The following is a 24292-nucleotide window of genomic DNA, read 5'->3' on the forward strand; positions in this document are numbered from 1 at the left end:
AGGGAAAGATACACATGGAGAGGCAAGAGAGGAACACTGTTTGCTAGGCACTGGACAAAAGCTGGCCTTGTGCTATACTCATCCTTGCCCTTCCCCTTTTTTAGCCAAGTGGGGACAAACAGTCACAGTTTGTACAAAAGTTTTTTGTAACTTTTGTTAGGATCACAGTACAAGTTTCCCTGCCATCTTGGTTGTCTCAAGTGCAGCTTGAACTCCTGAGCCAGATCCTGCAATGTGGTGCTTTCCCTGTGAAGAGGGCCTTTGTATAGGGTCTCAGAAGACTACTTTCCTTAACACAAGCTGCCAGCATCAATCCAGTGAGTTTAAAAAGCCACATGTAATAAAGTATTGGCTCCAAAGGAAAGCTGATATGAGTTTAGGTTCTTAGCTTCCACCTAGGTTACAAACTGTCTGATAGTTCATGCCTAGGCCTGGATCAGAGCCAGTCTAAACTGTTGAAACTTTTTCCCCCTTCACAGCATGTACGTCTTCTGTCCCGTAAACAGTTCCAGCTGAGGGCACTAATGCAGAAAGCAAGAAAGACTGCCGGTCTCAGTGACCTCTACTGACTCCTCTGATACCAGCTGGAGATTGAGCTCTTCTAAAGCATTTTTTTCTTCTCTTCCTTTCTCTTATATCAGTAGGTGCCCAGAATAAGTTATTGCAGTTTATCATTCAAGTGTAAAATATTTTGAATCAATAATATATTTTCTGTTTTCTTTTGGTAAAGACTGGCTTTTATTAATGCACTTTCTATCCTCTGTAAACTCTTTTTGTGCTGAATGTTGGGACTGACTATGCTAAATAAAATTTGTTGCATAATTTTTCTCTTTTACTGAACATCTTTAGGAAAAATATATGAAAGCTAAATAAGAAGCTCAGCTTCTAACTTAGCAAAAGTATATCATCCATCGTGAGTTGGAATTTAGCATTATTTATCCTCTAGCATATAAAGTGAATTCTGTTCAATATGGGATATAATACCACACAGAAATCTAAATTTTCAAATATTTGAAATTGAGGGATTTGGGTGACTTTTTTTGTGAAAGGTCCTGGCTGGTACCCTCCTACCAGTTCCTGCCTAGTTTGTTTCCTTTCCAGGCCTGACAGAACCATAACTAACTGTTTTCATCAAGAAAGGAGCAGAGTGGCCAGTACCAAGCTACACACCTGAGAATTTATGTTAACTAGGCAAGATGGTCTGGCCACAATTAAGGAGGAAGGTACAGTGTACACTGCCTCTCTGCACTTATTGTCATCTGAAGTCAGTCTTTCTGGTGAGTGATTCTGTAGTCAAGATTGTGGCCACCCAACCAATGATCTACATGTCCTAAAAAGCTTATCTAGCAGAACAGAATTTTCTCTGTCAAAATGAGAGAGCTAGAAGGTTCATGAGGTTATAAAGAAATGAACATTCTAATTTAAGATGTTTTAAGGTATTCAGGGAGCCAGACAGCCTACTCTATACTTATGCCAAGAGAAGACAGACCAGTTTGGTCTCACTCATCACTGAAGAGTTTATATAGTTTAGATCTTTTCTTAAAAAATGAAAATCTACTTGTAAAAATTATCAGAATAGAAACTAGCAAGGTTTAATCTAGTGTTAGCTTTGAAGCTAACGTTTAAATGAGTTATTTTTGTGTATACATTTATTTTTACATGGTAAAGGAAGTTACAGCTTTTTTATAGCATACAAAATGAACTTACTTAGGTGTATTAGCCAGCCAGAAGGAAATAATTAGCATACACTTGATGAAAAGAATCACGATTTCTAAACACAATAAACACACATCATACATTCTTTTGGACCAAATGGCAACTACATATATAATATACAAGGCAAGTACTGGTACATCAGAGGTACCAAAATACCTTATTTGATGCAGTGACTTAGGAATTACAAAAAATAAGTATCATCCAACATTTGGATGCTAAATAAAAGAGCTGAGGGGCTAAATAGTGGAGTCACTCCTCCCTCCTTCTTTTTTCCGACTTTTAGGAATTTGAGTTTATTCACAAGTTTGACGTATTTAATCCTGTAACTAACTACTATCTCTCTTTTGATAACTTCAGAATGGTAGTTTTAAGCAACTTTAAAACTTGCGCTCCTTCTGCAGAGGTCAGCTTTACCTTTATGAGGTCTGTAATAACATTCTCTCCCAGGATACATGGAACACTAAGATATATTCATTTGTTCAATAGTGGCCCTGAAAGTAAAGACTTAAAAATTATTCCTTTCTCTTTTCTTCTAACAAACGAAGGTCTGCAATATGAGAAACAACAGTTGCTGGGTGAATTGAGTATTTAACAGATTTGTAGTATGAACTGTGGCAGAAAAAGATACAAGGAAAGGGGACTTCTCTGGTGGCGCAGTGGTTGGGAGTCTGCCTGCCAATGCAGGGGACACGAGTTCAAGCCCTGGTCTGGGATGATCCCACATGCAGCGGAGCGGCTAGGCCCGTGCGCCACAACTACTGAGCCTGCGCTCTACAGCCCACGAGCCTGCACTCTAGAGCCCACGAGCCACCAAAAAAAAAAAAAAAGATACAAGGAAAGAACAATTTAAAACAGATGACTAGACATATTTATTGTTCAAATTCATCTGCCATCTTCCCACATAGGCCCCGACCTCTTGCCATGTTTGCTGGGACCAACCCTTTTCCTATCTCCTTGCCCCAAAACCACTTCCTATCAGGGAACCACTTCAAAATTCCTATTACTTTATTCCCAGTGATTTAATTCCATTTTACTTTACCTTCTCCCATTCAAACTAGCAGAGGGATCTTACCCAGGCCCCAACTTCCCCCTCCCCAGGAGACCAACTGCTAATACTTCTGTGATCAGTGCTTCTTTCTTAGGTCTCTTCACTGGACCTCATTGAAACTGCTAGAGAACAACTCAAAATGTGGCAAGACATACCACAGTGGTTCCCAATGTTACTAGATATTTGTAGAGCTAGTTCACTCAGTTAAATAATAAAGATGCAATAAGACTTTTATCTAATAGAATGTATAAGAAATACCACACTAGGCCAGGACAAAGGTCTACAAAGGTAGGCCTCTTCCTCCTCTACCACCATCCCTTTGTCTCTGTCTCTTCAGCAGCAGCAGCAAAGAGCAGATTTTAGGAAGAGAGGTGCTTCCATAAGATCAACTTCAAAAATTTTCATCAACGCCCTTTTACCTCTATCTTATGTTGATATTAAATATTTTTTCAAACATAAACATCCTACCTTACTCATGATGGAAACTGGATGCATTCCTAAGATTCTTCAGAATACTTTCTGTTACATCAACACAGGTAGGACAACACCCCATTTCTTTTTAATCACCTCACAGCCACTGTGGAGTTGGAAGAAATCATGAACATAAGTTAATTTTAGAAGAAATACTTGTCTTTGAACATCCATATTGCAGGAGCCTCACAATGCCACAAATCTGAAATGTTTCCATCAATAAGGAATTTCTTATAGGAGTTGGTTATGTAAGGTAGGAAAACAGAGTTATGACTGTAAGTACAGAGATCCAGAAGTTAATGTGAAATCAATTTTACTATTAACTGTAAAGAATATATAGCAACAATTAGAAAAAATATATTGTCAGTTAACCAAGTGAGTGCCTACTATATGGTAGATACTGGGTTAGGCTCAGCAGTGAGTGAGACAGACTTAGTCCCTAACTGCTTAAGAGTTTATAATGTGAATATGATCACACCAAAATAAAAGTAGAAGTGCTAAGGAAAGAAAAGTCCAGCAGATACAACAACATATACTTAAAGGACCCAAGTCTCATCCCTCTGGCACAATTCAGGCTTACAGCTAACTTCCAAGGTACTGAAAATACAAAACATACTACCTGGCAACCACTACTTTGCGGACATTTTCCTACTGCTCAGGTCTATCGGTTCCTTTATCTGAGTTCAGAACCTTCGGAGAGACCACAGCAATGTTCACTCCACTCCACACAGGAACTAAGAAAAAGATACCCCCAAATCCATTCATTACATAGTATTATACAACAGGTGGTGGTGGTTTTTTTTTAACCTTAGCAAAACTGTTACAATTGCCCTGAGTGGTTTACAACCAGGAACACTCAATAGACTATCAAAAATTCAGATGTCTAAGCCCTACCCCAAATCAGCTAAATCAAAATCTTAAGGGATGGAACCCACAATTCTATCGTCTTGGCAGAGATTCTCCAAACAAGAAAGTGACAGTTTTAAAATTTTCAACTATAAATTATTAAGTTTTAACTTTTATCACTTCAAGTCCTTTTCCATAGCCAGGGGTTTGTATTAGATCGATTTCAAGGGTTCTTAGCCAGAAGAAAGATAAAAAGGACTGCTATGATATTAGCACCCCTCGTCCTCTTCCCTTTAATTTTCTCCAGTTAATAGGAAGAATTCATGTTACTTGAATTACAATACTGACCTTTCTGAACTAGAGTATCCCAAGTTAAATGTAAACTACATCTTGTTACTTAGTGCTGTGTTAAGAAAGCCTTATAATCTTAATTGTACATATATGTAGGATTGTAGTAAAATTCTCGTTTTTTTCAAACTTGTATTTCTGGTAAGTTATTTTATTATAAAAATAATGTGCTAAAAATTAAAACACTACTAAAAGGACCTAAAGTAGAATAAAAGTCCTTTCACCCAGGAGGTATTTTACTTTATGATTAAATATATGATCAATACAGTCTAAATATATTTCAGAGAGTGTGCACAGCTCAGTGGTACTTTTAGGCTTACCACTTGAGTCTCTAACAGGACAAACCATGACAGCTTTCAGAGTGGACACCAAGCCTCTGCCCAGTCAAGAAATGGAAAGGGGCAGTGGCCAGATTACAGCCACTCCCAATAACTACGGTTTTGGGGAAATGCTCTTAACTTCCATGCTACAAAGTTAAGATACCCACTGAGAAGAAAAAATTCAAGTCAGAAAAAGTTCTCACTTTAAATGATAAACTTTTTTACATTTATCTAAATTAAAACTAAGTCTGATGTTTCGCTGGGGGGAACAAAAACAGTTCTCTATCCAACTCCAGTTACACCATAGTTTCAACAATATCTACCCAATAGAAATAAATTATGAAAACCTTTTGTTACTACTTGGTATAGACGTTTGTGCAGAAACACACATTCATTCATGCCATTAAAAAAAATGTAAGAAACACAAATCAATATCCCTTATCAAGTCTTTGAAATAATTTTTCTCAGAGAATAATCCATTTAGAGCAAAAAGCTTAGTTAAGAGGAAAACAGAGAAACAAGTATACATGGAATATAACTGTCAGGCAAAACATAATCAGGCCTTAGTCCCACTAGGCAAGGGAAAAAAATTTGGCATAGTCTGATGTTTTGGGTATGTGAACTATTTTAAACATTATTTTATCAGAATTTTTTTCTCAATGAGTTTAAAAAGTAACTGTTAGCCAGAAAGTTAGTGCAGATAACTATTAGCCAGAAAGTTAGTGCAGATACAGTAATGGCAAACAAAAGAGAATTTCAAAAATAAAAAAGCATTACTAAGGATACACAGAGATACTACATAATATATGAAACAATCCAACAGTACATAATAATCATGAACTTAGATGCAACTCATTGAAATGGCCTCAAAATATATTGGAAAAAAATCTGAAAATGCTAGGTGGATTTGAGTAACTACCTTTATCAGAAACTGACAGATCAGTAATAATTAAAAATTCGTAATTTAGTAAAACTAAACGAAATCAATAAGTGCGAATGGATATAGAAAGATCATCCAATTAAGTCCATTTCCCCCCCCCAAATACATAAAGGAACATTTACAAAAACTGTATTAACTAGGTCACAAAGGAAGCCTTAACAGATTTCAAAGAGTGGATGTTAACCCGCATTTCTCTGATCTCAATTCAGCTATGTTAGAATCAACCACAATATAACAAATTTTAAAATGTTTCAAAGCTAAAAGCATACTCTTAACTTGCTAAGTTAAAGAGAAAACTAGGAATTACAAAATATTTATACCTGAATGACAATAAAAGTGCCACAAAACAAAAGAAAAAGTGGTACTTACTGTTAAGTTTATATTCTTAAATGCATTTTTTTAAAAACAAGAAAGATCAAGGATAAAAGTTACTAACCATAAAGTAAAAGGAAGTTTTAAAAAATAAGCAGAAAGTAGTAAGATTAAAAACATCAGAATCAATAAAATAGAAAGTAATTCTTGGGGAGAGGAGGACTAATAAGTCCTCTAGCAAAACGAGGGCACAATGTCCCCAACAAATAATATTAGGAAACAGGAGAGGTAAGCACAAATACAGTAAAGGTTTAAAAAGTCATAAAATATGAAACACATGCCAGTATAAAACTTGAATGAAATGGACAGCTAGAAAAATTCCTAAAATGACCAAGAAATGGAAAATCTGAAAAAACAAATTACATTAATGATCTTTTAACAAAAATCTAGCCCCTCACCCTTTCAACTGTTTTACAAACAAGTTATATCAAACTTTCAAGGAACAGTTTGTTCTTATGCAACCTATTTTATTAGATAACAGAAAAAAATTTTTGGTGGGGATATAGTAAAACCTTGATACCGAAACTGAGCAAAGACCAGATAAAAAATAGTAAACTCATTTATTTACACAGATACACAAGTACTAAATAAAATATTAGCAAATATACTTAAGTGGGGTTTTTGAAAAATACTTCATGACCAAGGAAGTTTTACCCCAGAAATGCAAAGATGGTTCAATATCAGAAAATCTATTAATATATTACACTGTGAGATTTAAAGAAAAAGATCATTTGAATTGTACAAAAACCTGATGAAGTTCCAAATCCATTAGGGTTTAATAAAAGTAAAACTCAACAATCTAAGAAGAAAAGGAAACTTAACCTAAAAAGGTATCAAGGGGCTTCCCTGGTGGCGCAGTGGTTGAGAGTCCGCCTGCCAATGCAGGGGACACGGGTTCGTGCCCCGGTCTGGGAAGATCCCACATGCCGCGGAGCGGCTGGGCCCGTGAGCCATGACCGCTGAGCCTGAGCGTCCGAAGCCTGTGCTCCGCAATGGGAGAGGCCACAACAGTGAGAGGCCTGCGTACCGCAAAAGATAATAATAATAATAAAATAAAATAAAAAATAAAAAGGTATCAAAAATCCAAAACAAACCACAAATAATGAAGAAAAATTAGAAGTAGTTTCATTACCGTCAGGAACAAGACAAGGATACACCCACTATCACTTTCTATTTAACGTCTTACTGGAGATCCTCCTAGCCGATGCAATAGGGCAGGGAAAAGATAAAGGTCTTAAGTATAGAAAAAAGGCCTTATTTGGAGATGGTAGGTCTAATAAAAAATGTCTGGTAATTTGTAAACTACAGAAACTAAAGATCAGAAAGAAAACAAGAAATAACAGAGACTTGTGGGAGACCATTAAACACACCAACATGCATTATAGTAGTACCAGAAGGAGAGGAGAGAAAGGAGCAAACACATTGAAAGAAATAATGGGTGAAACTTCCCAAATATGAAAAACATTAATCTGCACATTCAAGAAGTTTAAGGAACTCCAGGTAGGATATACTGAAAGGGATTCTTACTTAGACACACCATAGTTGAACTGTCAAAAGCCACAGAGAAAATATCGGAAATAGGAGAAAACAGACTCACTGCATACCAGAGAACCAAAACAAGTTAACAGCTAACTTCTAATCTGAAGCAATGGAGGCCAGAAGACAGCTGAATGACATTCAAAGTGCTGGAAGAGAAACTCAACCAAGAATACTATATGTAGCAAATCTATATTTCAAAAATGAAGGCAGAATGAAGACATTCCCAAACAAATAAAGATTGAGAGAATTCACTGCTAGCAGCCAACCTGCCTTACAACAGATACTGAAGAAGTTTCTTCAGGTTGAAAGGAAGTGATACCAAGCAGCAATTCATACCAACATGAAGAAAGGAGCACTGGTAATAGTGAAATATTTATTTATATAAATGTGTGTATGTGTGTATACATATATACACACACATACACCTACCTCTTATTTAAAACACAACTGCATAAAACTATATAAAGTTTATTGTTGGGCCTACAAGATATATAGATAGAAGGTATTTGACAATAACAACCAGAAGAGGAAGGGAAAGATACTAGAGTAGAGCAAGGAAGTGACACCAGACAGTAACTCAAATCTAGACAAAGAAATGAATACTAAAAATGAAAAATAAGAAGGTTAATATAAAAAAGTTCATATATTTTTGTCTTCTACAAAAGACTTAAGATTATATAAAGCAATAATTATAACACTGTATTTTTGAATTTTTAATACATATAGACATATACAACAATAATAGCACAAAAGTGGGTGAGGGATTGATGCTACAATGGAGCAAAGTTTCTATATTTTATTGGAATTAAGTATGCAAAAATGTGAAGTACATCCAGGTACCTTAAGCTGATATTGTAACCCCAAGAGCAACCACTAAAAAAAAACCTCAAAAAACATAATTTAAAATTAATTAAATAATTAAAATGGCACTTTAGAAAATGCAAAAAAAGTCAGTAAAGGAGAAACCAAGGAACAAAAGAAGACACAAGACAAACAGCAAAATGACAGGCATAAATCCAAACATATCACAGTAACAGTTAATGTGAATAAACAGTCCATTCAAAAGGCAGAGATTTTCACACTGCATAAAATGAGGTCTAACTATATTGCTCTCTAGAAGAGACACACTTTTTTTTTTAGGACTATCTGTATTTTGGGGTCATTATCCTATTTTAGTTTTTTTTTTTTAATTGAAGTATAGTTGATTTACAATATTGTGTTAGTTTCAGGTGTACAGAAAGTAATTCAGTTGTATATATGTATTTTTTCAAATTGTGTTCCATCATAGGTTATTATAAGATATTGAATATAGTTCCCTGCACTATACCGTAAATCCTTGTTGCTTATCTATTTTATGTATAGTAGTTTGTATCTGTTAATCCCATATCTTTATCCCTCCCTACCTCCCTCTCCCCTTTGGTAACCATAAGTTTGTTTTCTATGTCTGTGAGTCTATTTCTGTTTTGATTCCATACAGGAGTGATATCATATAATATTTGTCTTTCTCTGTCTGACTTACTTTACGTAGTATGATATTCTTCTAGGTCCATCCATGTTGCTGCAAATGGCAATATTTCATTCTTTTTTTAGGGCTGAGTAATATTCCATTGTATATATGTGCCATATCTTCTTAAACCATTCACTCAGTATGATAATCTCTAGGTCCATCCATGTTGGCATTATTTCACTCTTTATTTCATACACACACACACACACACACACACACACAACCACATCATCTTTATCCATTCATCTTCAGTGGACATTTAGGTTGTTTCCATGTCTTGGCTATTGTAAATAGTGCTGCTATGAACACAGGGGTGCATGCATCTTTTCAAACTATAGTTTTCTCTGGATATATGCCCAGGAGTGGAATTGCTGGATCATATGGCAACTCTATTTTTAGTTTTTTGAGGAAGGGTTCCCTTCTCTCCACACCCTTTCAACATGTTATTTACAGACTTTTTAATAACAGCCATTCTGGCCGGTGTGAGGTGATATCTCATTGTCATTTTGATTTGCATTTCTCTGATGATTAGTGATGTTGAGCATCTTTTCATGTGCCTATTGGCCATCTGTATGTCTTCTTTGGAGAAATGTCTATTTAGGCCTTCTGCCCAATTTTTGATTGGGTTGTTTGTTTTTTTGTTATTGAGTTGTATGAGCTGTTTCTATAGTTTGGAAATTAAGCCCTTGTTGGTCACATCATTTGCAAATATTTCCTTCCAGTTCATAGGTTGTCCTTTTGTTGATGGTTTCCTTTGCTGTACAAAATACTGTAAGTTTGATTAGGTCCCATTTATTTATTTTCACTTTTATCTCTATTGCCTTGGTAGACTGACCTAAGAAAAGATTGGTACGATTTATGTCAGAGAATGCTTTGCCTATGTTCTCTTCTAGGAGTTTTATGGTGTCATGTCTTATATTTTAGTCTTTAAGCCATTTGAGTTTATTTTTGTGTATGGTGTAAGGCTGTGTTCTAACTTCACTGATTTCCATGCAGCTGTCAACCTTTCCCAACACCACTTGCTAAAGAGACTGTCTTTTCCTCACTGTATAATCTTGCCTCTTTTGTCATAGATTAATTGACCATGGGTGTGTGGGTTTATTTCTGGGCTCTATTCTGCTCCATTGATTCATATGTCTGGTTTTGGGCCAATACCACACTGTTTTGATTACTGTAGCTTTGCAGTACTGTCTGAAGTCTGGGAGGGTTATGCCTCCTGCTTTGTTCTTTTTCCTCAGGATTGCTTTGGCAATTCTGGGTGTTTTATGGTTCCATATAAATTTTAGGATTATTTGTTCTAGTTCTATGGAAAATGTCATGGGTAATCTGACAGGGACCACATTATATCTGTAGCTCGCTTTGGGTAGTATGGCTATTTTAACAATATTAATTCTTCCAATCCAAAAGCATGGGATAGCTTTCCATTTCTTTGAATCATTTTTGATTTCCTCTATCAATGTTTTATGGTTTTCAGCATATAGGTCTTGCACTTCCTTGGTTTATTCCTAGGGGTTTTTTTTAAATGTAATTTCAAACAGGATTTTTTTTAACTTTCTCTGATATTTGATTGTTAGTGTAGAGAAATGTAACTGATTTCTGTATATTAACTTGTATCCTGCTACCTTGCTGAATTCATTTGTTAGTTCTAATAGTTTTTGTGTGGTCTTTATTATTCTCTACATAGAGTATCATGTCATCTACAAATAGTGACAGTTTTACCTGTTCCCTTCCAATCTGCATACCTTTTCTTTCTTTTTTTTGTTTAATTGCTGTGGCTGGGACTTCAATACTATGTTGAATAGAACTGCTGAGAGTGGGTTTCCCTGGTGGCTCAGTGGTGAAGAATCCACCTGCCAATGCAGGGGACACGGGTTCGAGCCCTGGCCTGGGGAGATCCCATATGCTGCAGAGCAACTAAGCCCATGAGCCACAGCTACTGAGCCCACGAACCACAACTACTGAGCCCATGTGCCACAACTACTGAAGCCTGTGCGCCTAGAGCCCGTGCTCTGCAACAAGAGAAGCCACCGCAATGAGAAGCCCACGCACTGCAACGAAGAGTAGCCCCTACTCGCCGCAACTAGAGAAAGCCCGCACGCAGCAACAAAGACCCAACGCAGCCATAAATTAATTAATTAATTTTAAAAAAATACAGTAATTTGGCTGAATATCACAACCTAGATTTCTGAGCTCCAGATTCATAATCAGCTACCAGCTACCTGTTTGCCATCTCCTAAGTATCTTTTCAGATATCTCAAATTTAACATGTCCCAATTGGAAATCTTGGTTTTTCTCCCCTAAACTCAACACTCCCTCCTACTTCCTTCACTGACTCCCACCTCCTTGAGAGCATCACAATCCAGATAAATGGAACTACCATCCAATCAATCACTCAAGGTAAAAATCCAGAAGTCATTTTTTACTCTTCCCTGTTCCTAACTATACAAAATCTGTCAGTGGTCCTGCATGTTTTATTTCCAAAGTATATCTTAAATTTGTCCACTTTGTGCATGCACCAGTGAGGAGTCTAGTACAATCTTGGAGGGTTAGTCAATAAAGTATTGTGCTTTCACTTCAGCACCCTCAGCAATCTGGAAAACAGCTCAGATATGAAAGTCTTTAGTTTGTAAAACTTGGATTTACACACTACGATTCAGCAAATTATCTTTTCATATACGCTAGTATTTAAAGAAATCTTCATTATGGTACACACACTGATTATGCAAAATACATGTTAAATTAACAAAACAGGAAGCGATTCTGGCTATATCGGTAGTTTAGAGTTTAATACCCATTATTTTTCTCTACCAAGTTACTAAGCCCACCCCCCCACACACAAAAAGTTATTATTCACTGAACAGCCAAAATAAAGGTGACCTGGATTGGAAACAATAATCACTTTGCAGTGGAGACTGTGTTAGATAATACTGGAAATCATTAATTTAAACATGGACACATTTCTCTGGATTAAATAAAGGTATGTTTCTCTTTATCTGGCCTGCACCTGCTGTGATAATCACTATGTTGAGTTTGCAGTGACAAAGTAATCTGGGGAAAGATTTGAATAGAAAACATTATGGGAGAAAACATCTAAAATTTAAGTACACATTTCCTGTTCAGCTCAGTCACCACACTTCTTACTAAAGAGTGAGCGCCCTCAGATCTACAATGCCCACAGCACTCTTAATTGCAGGAAATTAGTACTAAAGTTTCCTTGTACATTTGTTTTAACAACCTCCTAACATACATACCTCTTGCACTTTACAGAATAAAAGGTCAAAATGTACCTTGTTCTGGTAAATGAGAATGTTTACTTAGAGATAGATGTGGTATGAAAAGACCCTTGAACAGGGAGATATTGGTTCATTTATTTGTTCATACAATTACCTCCTGGGTGCCAAGTAAATAAAGTACAGTAGTTAAGAGCTTAGGCTTTTGAGTCAAAACAAAGGGATCAAATCTTTACTCCATCACTTTTATTTAACCTTGATGTGCAGGTGCATCATCTATGAAACATCATAGAATTGTGCTGAGGTTATCAAATAAAATAAAGTGCTTTAGCTCAGTGGCTGGCACAAAATGGGCAATCAATTAATGATTACTGTCATGATAATTACTATTACTGCTGCTCACAGGAACTCAGTCTGGTGCTGTAGGAAGCCCTGTAAACAAATTAAGTACAACCTAATGAAATCTGAACATGTTATGAGACTACAGGGTAGGGAGCAACCAACTTTATAACAGTTGGGGAAGTCATAATATAAAGATATGATTTTCTTAGATATTTATTAATGTACTATTAGAATATTTATAGTATTTAGCTATGACAGTAACCTTTGCTGGAAAATATATTTAGGATTTTCATGAAAGGGCTGCCATGTTGCAGATCCAGTCTCACCCATCAGTTTGCCTTCATCAGCATCCACAAAGGCAAGTTCATCACTCAAGCCCTAAAAAGACATTAGTCAGGTGGGAGAGGGGGCTTCTGGATTAACTGGAGAATGAAAGAAAATTCTTATACTGGCAATCTATATCTACCTTATGAATTATCAGACTCAGGGAAGACATACTGAATCTGTTCAACATTTCGTCATGATATAAAAGTCCAAACTAGAAGAGATACAAGCTACAAGGAGGAAAGCTTCAGCTCACAATTAGGAAAACAAACAGAGAAGCCATTTAATAAACAGAACAGTCTCTGAAGGTAGTGAACACCTCTTCAATTTAAGCTGAGGCTGCACAATGATAAAGAAGGGATTCTGTAGAAGGAATTTCTCACCGGACTAGGAGCTCCTAGAGAAGAGGAAGTCATTCATTTTCACTCATCTGGTGCTTAGCATTAACCTGGCACATAGAAGCTCAATAAAAGTTTTTTTAATAAATAGGTTAAAATATAGGGCCCTTTCCAACTCTAAAATTTTATAGTTTTATCAAGCAATGTTACAGGCAAAAAGGAATCAGTACTGTATCTAGCATGCTGCTTCATATGTAATAAAGGAGGAAAATTATATATTGTATTTGCAAAAGAAACTCTAGAGGATACACAAGAAACTGACAAATGGTTTCCTAAAGTGGAATTTAGGGGAAAGGTTGGATGGAAACAGGATGAAAGTGTGACTTCTCTATGTATATATATATATATATTTTTAAACATCTTTATTGGAGTATAATTGCTTTTCAATGGTGTTAGTTTCTGCTTTATAATAACGTGAATCAGCTTATACATACTATGTATATCTTTTTATATTACTTTTATTTTTTAACCTTGTGAATGTATTACCTTTTGAAAAATAATGTTGTAAATAACTACATATTATCTTTATTATATAGTATTAAAATCTTCACTGAAAAAAACCAATGGCTTTGAGCTAGTACTTAGAAATAAATGATCAAGTATCCATAATTTAAGTACATGTCCAACTTACATTGTTGGATCTTTTTACTTTATTCTAATTAATGGAAATTTAAAGTGCTTGGCTGATTTGATTATAATTTATTAGCCTAGAAGTCTAAACTGTATCACAAGGAAAAGGTTGTTGCCTAATGAGATGCCAATGCTTTCTGGATACTCTAAATTATTTACAGAGATAATAGTAGCATGGAGCAGAATTACACTATTGACAAAATTACCTTTGAAAGATAGTTTTTAAAATGTTCTATGTAGAAATGAGCACACCTAGCACTCAGATCTTGGGTTATAATATCATACTCCAATAAAAGGAATCAGGGCTCCCTGGGAAAAAAAAAAAGTGCTGATTTACAACTGAAGCAGAAAATATATGACATGAAGAAGCTGAAAGATCTTATATGCCAGAAACTACAGAAGTGCTCAAACTAAACAAAAACCCTATGTTGATGGGGGTATGTCAAAGGGACACAGTAGTCAACTGAATGAGCTCCCAATGGCCAAAGCTGGAACAACTTAAGAAACAAAATAAAAATGCGCTTAATTATAACCCAAAATATAAAATAAAATTCATGAGCCCATACTGATATTAGTAAATGACTGAATGAATTAATAAAAAGGAGAGAAAAGACAAATCTCCCATGCAGAAGAATCCCAAATAATTCAGGAAGATACTCTACTCCCAAGGAGAGGGAACATAACTCCCCACTCCCTAAGTGTGGGCTGTACAGAGACTTCCTTCCAAAGAGCATAGCATGGAAAGACGGGAAAAAGAGTAACTTTACAGTAGAGAAACCTAACAGTACCTCAGCAAGTGACTGAGGTCAACATCAACTGTAATAAATCATGTTGACAGTATGTACTCTGGAAATGATGTGATGAAAATGCTACCTAACCTCTGTGTCTTCCTCCCCCAAATCCATTATTTCAGTCTCACTATGAGAAAAACACCAGACAAATTCCAACAGAGGAGCATTCTACAAAATATCTGACCAGTACTCCTCAAAACTGCCAAAGGCATCAAAAACAAGAAAAGCCTCAGGAATTCCCTGGCGGCCCAGTGGTTAGCATTCAGTGCTTTCACTGCCAGGGCCTGGGTTCAACCCCTGGTCTTGGAACTATGATCCTGCAAGCTGCGTGGCGTGGCTGGGGAAACAAAAATACACAAGGAAAGCCTAAAAAAGAAATTGTCATGGTCTAGAGGAGTCTAAGGAGACACGAATGACTAAATGTAATGTGGTATCCTGGAAGGGATACTAAAACAGAAAAAGAACATTAGGTAAAAACTAAAGTATGGACTTTAGTTAATGACAATGTATCATGTATATATTATCTATATACACATATCTATTCAGGCAACTTGAGACAGTCTGTGGCTTTTTTCTCCTCTATAAAATAGATCTAATAATTACTTTTCAGGGCTGTTAGATAATGTATACAAAGCATACTGTTATTATAATCAATGTTGTAAATAAATGTGTTGGTTTTCATGTATGTGTATTCTTCTTAGCAATGAGGACACTGCTGACAAAGGCATTATAGCTGGTAGGACAAAATGAGTCATGAGGAACTCATATGACTGCCTGAAGCAGCAGGTGACAGTACCTGATGCTCTCGGTGCCTTATGTCATTTAGACGTGAAATCCAGGCCTAATCCTTTAAATCCAATAAATCATGCCAGGATTAAAGGCTACAGAAAGGTAGCTTGAAGAAATCTTATAGATATTCCATTAATAAAAGCAAATCATAGCTGAAAGAGTTTATTATGATTTACCAAAACATTATGTGTTCAGATCAGGGTAATATTCTTAGAAAGGGGTCAGATCTTTTTAGTCCTGTGTCTCTCCATTAAAAGTGGAAGCTAACTTTATTAGCTACATCAATACTAAGAAAACACTAAAACTAACCTAACATGAATAAAGAAGGAAGGGAAATAAAAATAGAGACCAGGAAATAGGAGAGAGATTTTTAAAGGAAAAGGATTATTGTATTTGTTACTAGTAGGACACCTACCACAACTGACAAGTTGCACACTCTTTTTCTGCCACCTATTTCTCCAGTTATTTAACTTGTGAGCAGAGTTTCCTAGTCAAGCAAAGGGGGACCTCATAGTATCACCACATGAGTGAAAGTGAAATGTCAAGATGCTTTCACATAGAGACGCTTCTAACATATAGGATACCATCATAAGAATTGGAAAAAGCAGCCCCCTCTGGGTGGAACAATTAGAAAACAGCACCTGTTCCTCTGGGTTAAGCCAGCAGGGGCTGGATAGGCCCCCACTCACCTCTTGAACTAGACACAACCTGCACAATGGTATGTGGTGGCCTTGCCTCCAACTAAGGAAAACTTGGTTAACCCAATGGCACAGAGCACATAACTTCTTCTGGGGGGGGGGTGGGGGAAAAGGTAGATTTTTAATAACTGCTTTTATCACCAGGTTAAGTCATGCCATTACAAAGTAGTTAGAAATTTCTGAAAGGATATTATTGTTAAAAAAAAACCTCATTCTTACATAAATAATATCTAGTAATTCATTGGGACAGTACTGTTCCAAAGGTCCTGACCAAACAACTCCCAAACAAAACACAACCCTAGGTTGTTTCCAGCCCACTGGGGATGAAGCCGTGCGCAGAAGATGAGGCCTGTAAAAGACGACACAAAGTCAGGGCGAGTCAGAGCCTTTGGTGATGCTCAGAGCCGCCAGCCAGACTCCAAAGACAGAGCTCAAGTGGTTTCTCCTGAGACACTCTACTTGAATTATTGTTCAATTAGTCAACACAACACATCTTCAAAAGAGAACAATTAACATGATAAGGAGATGACTGCATTCTTTGGGCTGTATGTCATTACTGTGGTTAGTAAATTCTGACAGTCTTAACAAAAATAGCCTCCACCATTTGCAGGTATGAAATTCTCTACCAGGCTTTTTATTTTTGCTGGATGACAAAATGGAACTGACAAGCTGTAAATGATACTGTTTTGTGTTATAAAAATACTAGCTTTTTTCATTTATTATATTTACAGGCATTCACTGCTTGAGTCAAGGTTAGGCTTGTTAAGTGATTAAAGGCAATTTTATTACAGCAGCATGTATTTATTTTACTCTAAAAGAATAAAATGCATAAAGAGAAAGTTTGTTTGTAACCTGTCAGAAATTGAGCTATTCTGCTGATGTAAGATACCAGTAACTCACTTGAGGACCATGCTACCTTCTGAAAATGCCATATACCTGCTTCTTACATGTGTCAAAGCACTTGATACTTGTCCAGAGCTGAAGCGGCAAAGCTACTGACTGCTCTTGGACAACAGGTGCTTCCCTGGGGCTACAGCTGACTGTGCTGGGAAGCAGCCATGGAGCAAGGCAGCACAGGCAGCTGGAAAAAACCTTTTTATTTAAAGGCAAAATGCCCAAATGGCTCTCTGGCATAGCTAATTTCTACTATCACGTATTCGCTTATATATGGTCCCCTAACCTTAATTTTTTTCTTCTTAAGGTGCTGATTTGGATTAACTTGTTGAGAATGGCATATGACTTACTTTTAATAAGATGCACAGGCCATAGCAACTGATCCACTTCCTCACTGGGATGAATGGCCTCTTCTGAAGCGAAAATCGTAAAAGTCACGCTTGATGGTCGCCATCTTGAGGAAAAACTGCAAAGCCGCAAAGCCACTTCCGATTGATCTGGAATTGGTCTGTAGTGAGAGGGGGCATATAGAGAACTCCTGGGCCCCGGTGGGTAAGGAGGCACTGCAGACACACAGGGAACGACAATGACCAGCAAAGCAGCTGGATAATTTCTGGCCAGCAGCCCAGCATCCAGGAGGCAGACCAAGGGGAGGAGGAGGAAGGTGGGTACAGTGAAGAGGGGTTGAGAGGGGAGTGAAGGAAGGAAAAGGGTCTGTGCCCCCAAAATTGAGACCTACCACCGGTAAAGTTATTTCAGCCTTTGCCCTGAAGGCTCTGCTCTTCCTTCCCTCCGCCCCCCGCGCCCCCATTCTCCTCCCCCAGCTCTTAGCTCCAGGACGCAGCCCAGGGTCCACGAGCCCACAGTCCCCAGGCTCTGGGCCTAGGACGTCCAGGCGCGCGGTACTCCTGGCCACCCTCACACGGGTGAAGGGGCAGCCGCCCCTCATTGGGATGCATGCCGCCTACAGGGGACACAGAATCAACGCCAAGCAAAAAGCATACACTCCAGCGGCGCCCACTCTTCCGCTAGCCCGCAGCACTCCCGCGGCCCAGCTCATGGCCGCCCGAGGAAGAGGAAGAAAATGGAGGAAAGCGGAGGGAAAGCTGGTTGAAGCTCAGAGGAGGAAAACCTTTGGCTACTGAGGCTGCGTAAGGCGGCGCCCAGCCCGTGCGGACCTCGCGGGGGCCAAGCGCGCCAGGTGCAGGCGCGAGGCAAGGAGACGAGCTCTGAGGCACTGCGCCTGCGCCTGCGCCTGCTGCCTGTTGCAGGTTGAGGTCCCTGTGGCTGGCGGGTTTCAGAGAGGCTCCTTGCGCTCCAAGTGTACGAGGTGCAGCAGGCACACTGAACTAGAGAGACTCAGCTCTCAAACGGAGTGTTCCTTGTCCAGAGAGGCTAGGAACACCAGGGAGCCCAGGTAAATTGACTTCTAACGAAATCTTGTCTAGATGTATCAGATAAGGGCTTGTTGACTCTTGATTGGGAATTTTTCACCAGGGCTGTGGGAGAAAGGGATCTCAGGGCTACTGTTTACCACCCAAATATGAGCTGAAGTAGAAAAAACATTTAAGTTAAACCCTCTATGCAAAGGAGATTTTTAAATAAGATACAAAACCCTAAGAATTTGATCAGGGCAGTGCTAATTGATAACCATATATACAATTGATAACCATTTCTACAACTCATTATTTATGAAGTCGTTAAATGTAGAATCTAATAAAATCCCCCCTCATCCGTTAATTGGGGATGAACCAAGGTTTCCACTTCTCCCGCCACATTCTACCCACTTAACTGTTTGCTTACTCATTTGTGAATCATAAAACATAATACACATCTGACAAATTCTTTTACAAAATGTAGAGCAGTGTTTCTCAGCCTTTTTTCATTATCTTTCCCTCAAGAGCTTCTTCAGACATTAACCCTAATCGTTCAGCTCCCTCACCTGCCCCCACAGCATGAGATTAAATATTATGGAGATTTTGTCTGGTAGGGTTGAGCTTTGGAGAGCCAAACCCTTGTAATATCAAAGATTTTTTTCACCAACCCCCCCCCCCACCCAAGAACCAATTTTCATCCCCTTGGGGCAGTATTGCGCCAGCTGAGAACACATGACGTACAGCAGTTTTATTTCCTAGAATATTCCCTGTAGAAAGTATATTTTGAAGCTTTTTGATCTCTGCAAGGATCTCCTAAAATGAAGCTTTAATTTGGTGTAAGAGAGGAGCTTAAAACAAGGCAAAATCCACAGAAGACTCCCCTCCCCGCCATCCTAACTAAACTCTCATGACCATATTTTGTACATTCAAGGGAAAAGTTGAAAAAAAAGTAAAGACAACCAAATAATGGGAAACTAATTATGTTCAGTAATAGATGACTGAAATGAAAGCTATTAAATAGCAAGAATAACAGAGAGTGAACCGTAACTCTGACCAAATGGGTTTGCCTCCACTAGAGCCATGTAGGTCCTCAGGGTCTGCATATATGCCTTCTAATTTTTCCCACTGGTCCTGTCCTAGTCTAATTTGTAAATTACCTTGGTCCTGATTTTTTAGTTTTTGTTTCACTGTGTATTTCCTATAGCTGCCTTAAATTCTTTGTGGAATCAATGAAATATATATTTTTGTATGAAGCACATGTACTCCTACCTTGGACACCAAGAAGGAGCTACCAATTGACTGTTACCAAGCATCCATCAATAACCAGTTAGATGAGGTACCCTAAATGCTCACTGTGAAATACTTGAGGGCAGAAATCATGTCATACTGAACTCATAACCATAACACAGCAAGCACAGTAGTAGTTTGCTAAAAGAATAACCTAGAGAATGGTCTAAACTCCCTGTGTGGTATTTCAACAGAGGGGCCAAATCAACTATTTGAGTTTATATTAATTGGTATAATACTTGCAGGGTTGAAGATATTTAATTTTTTTATACCATGAAGTTATATTTCTATTTTCCTTCTGATATACATTGTCTTAAAAACAAGTACTTAGTAAAGATTATATATAAACACATAAAGTTAATGAAGCAATATAAAGTGAATATGCTGGTGCCCTAATGGAAGAAAGCACAAAATGAAATTTCAGTACTAGAAATTTTGTTGTTTTATGAGAAGAATCATAAGTTCTATATTAAATGGATTAGTACACATATTCTACTAAACCTGAAAACAACTTTTACATATACGACATACTTCGGAAGGATAACTTACATCTGTACAGGCTGAGTATCATTAGAATAGAGAAACAGAGAAATTCCTTTACCATTTCCTTTTTCTAGCCTTGAGAGGCTGGAGTTATGTCATAGGTCCAATGTTCTTTTATTTTTTAAAGATCAGGTGAAAATACTTTCAAAATGTAAAATATACAGTCTACTATCTTCTGTTCTATAAAACATGGAACATTAAAAGGTTTTAGAATATCAGGTCTTTCTGGACATCCCAAAGTGTGTTTGCACTCTTCTTTAAAAGGGCCTCCTCCTCAGAATTCAAGTTAACTTTCACAACATCTGAGACACCATTTTGGCCCAAGACACAAGGGATACTGAGAAAGATTTCTTCTTTTATTCCATATAAGCCCTAAAAGGCAAAATTAGGTTATTATTCAGTAACCTGATATGGAAAAGCAGCTATGCAAGACAGCTTCAGAATAAGAATATACAGAGAGACTATGGAGCTCAAGAATCATTCGGAGGGCAGTAGAGTGATCGTCAACAATACGAAGAGCCTCCTAATGTCCTATGGCCATGTAAGAACTTGTGTTTAATGACATGAAGAATGTGCCAGCTGCCTTCAAAGGGGCCAAAAAGGGCACTGTCTATTTCACCCCTTACCCTTGTCATATTTCTTTCTAAGCGGAAGAATGCCATGCAGTCTGATGAAGGACTGTGAGATCAAGCAGGCTGTGTTTGGTGTAAAATAATCAAGAGAACAGTGAAGGCAGAAGCAGGAAGTGGCTGGGCAGGCTCTGCTTTGTATAATCTTTACATGAGGGGATGCCACTGAGTTTGGACAACAGATGCTAACAGGTGGCTTCTCAAGCTTCCAGAGGTGAAGCCTCCGGTAGAGCCTAAGGTTCCAGGTACTCACATGCTCAGCAGGGTTTATGTAATTCCCCTGCCAGTCACCAATGGAATGTACTCCTGCCCTCCTGGCTACCACCTGGCTTCTATCCAGGACCTTCCATGATGGACAGGGCCATGGAATAGGTGCAGCCATGGCCACCACCCTATCCTAGGGCCATGGAACCTCCCATCAGCAGCCCTGATGTTCCCTCCACTCCTGCAGCTGAAGCCAAGGCTGCTGAGGCAGCTACTAGAGCCTATTACAACCTGGGTAACCCACACAATGCCTACATGCCCACAAACCAGCCTCCACCTCCTCCCTGGAAGAAGACCCAGTAGACCTCTCACACCTCTCTGCCCCCTACCACCCATTGCCTTTTCTTACCCCAGAATGTAGGGTTGGAGGAGGCAATGGGAAGGTCTTGTTGTTCCTCCAGGTGTGCCTGCAACGTTACCAGGAGCCAGCGTTGAGAAAGGGAGAGGCTCCTTGACCCTGGAGTGGTGCCTCCCAGCTTCCCATAATAGTTCAGAGCCCACAGGCACTACTCAGCCAAGCTTCCCTCTCACCATCTCTGGGGCTCTCCTCAGGAGCTCAGCGTTCCTGTTTTACTCTGGTGGCCCACAGAGGGACTCCCTATCCACCTTTTCCACTGCAGTCCAACTCCCTCATTTTGGTAGCCACTTTATACTCAACCTCCTGATCTCCATCAGAACAGCCACATGTCTTCTCCTCAGGGTCCCCTGCCAGGCTCTACTCACATTCACTCCACTCTGGTCCGTGCCTCGCCATGGAAGCCCACATTCCCCTCCCAGCCACATTCCAGCTGCAGTCACACTTGCCTGCCCCCGCTTCCCTTTCCTGTCCTTGGTCGTTCTGTTGCTCCCTCCGTGTAGCACAATACCTTTTAGAGCTTTAACATGAGCTGCCAGGGGTTGGGTGGCATCAGGAACAAGGCAGCGTGGCTGTGGGGCAAAAGCCCTCCTGCCTTCAGTGCTAGTGTTTCAGGAATTTGCTCTCTCTCCTTTCACTGTATCTCTTCCTGCTAGAAAGGGCTTCTTGGATTAGAACTGGAAATGTATGTCCATGCCATTATGCCATTTGGGGGCTGCTGGAAAGACTGGAAACCAGGGCCCTGACCTCCAAGGCTGCCGTGGCCTAGCCCTGTGTACTGCCATGACCTGCTGCCCCCGCTCAGCCTATCCTCTTCCCTTTAAGCGTCATGCCTGGTTGGCAGTATGACCCCTGGATGCACTGAAATTTGCTTCCTTTCCTCATAGACTGGCCATGAAGTGAGGAAATGGTTATTTAAAGAGAATTCCCTATTTATCTGACAAAAAATCAAGTTAATATATTGTTAAATAAACTCTATTGGCAACTTTATTTGCTGAAAATGTGAAGTAATAAAAATGAAGTGACTGGGAAAAAAGATGAAGAGCATACAAATGATTTTGCTCTTAATGTCAAATGTTTAAGTATTTCCTATAAACTGTAACTCATCCACTGATTTGTTCGGTAAAGACTATGAAATTCCCGTATTACTCAACCTCTTCTCAGGAGCACTCATTTGACACCTCCCTGACTCTTCTTCAGGAGCCCTCTGGGGGCAATTGCTTATATTCTCCCACAGCCCTTTGTATCCTCAAAAGAGGAAGAGTGTGGAATCCACTGTATACCCCTCACTGTCTCTTCCCGATTATTCATCCCTTGCTCTCTTAAAAACAAAAACAATTCCCCCGATTTTTTGAGGCCCATCTTATTCAGCTCTTCTTTCCTTTCTAATGACCGTCTACAAACCTCTTGAGTATTCCATCTCATTCATAAAAGACTTTGACCCTAGCAATCTTCTCCCTCTATCCCAGTTTGTGCCATTATCCTTGGTGACTTCATTGTCCATGTGGATAAACGAACCAATTCCCTTTCTTTCCAGTTTCTTGTCTTTAGGTCATGGGACCTTCTCCCACCCCAAGTATCTTACTCTGAACCTTGTTATGAGGTTCCTCCATATCCAACTTATATTCCTTTCTTGTAACTCTTTTGCTACACCCTAAGACCCTTTGCCTATTTTAATTTTCATAAATATTTCTTAAATTCTTTATTACTCATTTTCTTTTTGGAATTTTTAAATATTTATTTATTTATTTTTGTGGTAGGCGGGCCTCTCACTGCTGTGGCCTCTCCCCCTGCGGAGCACAGGCTCCGGACGCGCAGGCCCAGCGGCCATGGCCCACGGGACCAGCCACTCTGCAGCACGTGGACCCTCCTGGACCGGGGCACGAACCCACGTCCCTTGAATCGGCAGGCGGACTCTCAACCACTGCGCCACCAGGGAGGCCCTCTTTTTGTAATTTATTCATTTGTATGTAGACAACATTTAAGGGAAACGGTTTTGAATTTGACTGTGACCCTTTAGCAGAAGGTCAAACTCATTTTTTTTTTTTTTTTTTTTTTTGGGGGGGGCCCTCTCACTGTTGTGGCCTCTCCCGTTGCGGAGCACAGGCTCCGGACACGCAGGCTCAGCGGTCATGGCTCACGGGCCCAGCCGCTCCACGGCATGTGGGATCTCCCCGGACCAGGACACGAACCCGTGTCCCCTGCATCGGCAGGCAGACTCTCAACCACTGTGCCACCAGGGAAGCCCCAAACTCATTTTTAACAAGTATAGAAACCAAAACTACCTACACCTCTATCTATCTGTCTGTCTTCCTCTCTTCTCTCTCCCCCTTTAACACTCCACAAGTAAAACCCAAACCCAGATGAATTCAGTTATCTACTTTCTCCACTCCTGCACTCAGGTCCCTAGAGAAAACCGCACAACAAAGCTGAACTTTAACTTTTGTCAAAATTAATGCTTATCTACCTCAAGCATCCACCTGACAGTAATTCTGCCTTTATTTTTTGTCAAATTCTATTTCTCACTATCTACAAAGATGATTTCAAATCTTCTCAAACATTTGACTTTTCTATACCTCCCTTGACTTTCAGTAGATGATTTTGTCTCCTTTCACTAAAAAGATAGAAGTCATCA

At 39.0% G+C, this 24292-nt stretch overlaps 2 protein-coding genes across 2 annotated transcripts in view; one reads left to right on the top strand and one right to left on the bottom strand.

Moving 5' to 3' along the window:
- Positions 1 to 822, top strand: part of TSG101 (tumor susceptibility 101) — a 59833-nt gene extending 59011 nt beyond the window's left edge. Inside the window, exon 10 of the mRNA XM_007465749.1 lies at positions 480 to 822. Coding sequence (XP_007465811.1) covers positions 480 to 569 — 90 coding nt within the window. The 3' untranslated portion in view covers positions 570 to 822. The remainder of the gene's footprint in view (positions 1 to 479) is intronic.
- A 19746-nt stretch (positions 823 to 20568) lies between these two features.
- LOC103068840 (L-lactate dehydrogenase C chain) overlaps positions 20569 to 24292 on the bottom strand; it is a 30613-nt gene continuing 26889 nt past the window's right edge. The window contains exon 4 of the mRNA XM_007465752.1: positions 20569 to 20781. Coding sequence (XP_007465814.1) covers positions 20696 to 20781 — 86 coding nt within the window. The 3' untranslated portion in view covers positions 20569 to 20695. The remainder of the gene's footprint in view (positions 20782 to 24292) is intronic.

Source organism: Lipotes vexillifer, unplaced genomic scaffold (genome assembly GCF_000442215.2).
Source record: "Lipotes vexillifer unplaced genomic scaffold, Lipotes_vexillifer_v1.1 scaffold2818, whole genome shotgun sequence".
In the NCBI taxonomy this organism is placed as follows: domain Eukaryota; kingdom Metazoa; phylum Chordata; class Mammalia; order Artiodactyla; family Lipotidae; genus Lipotes; species Lipotes vexillifer.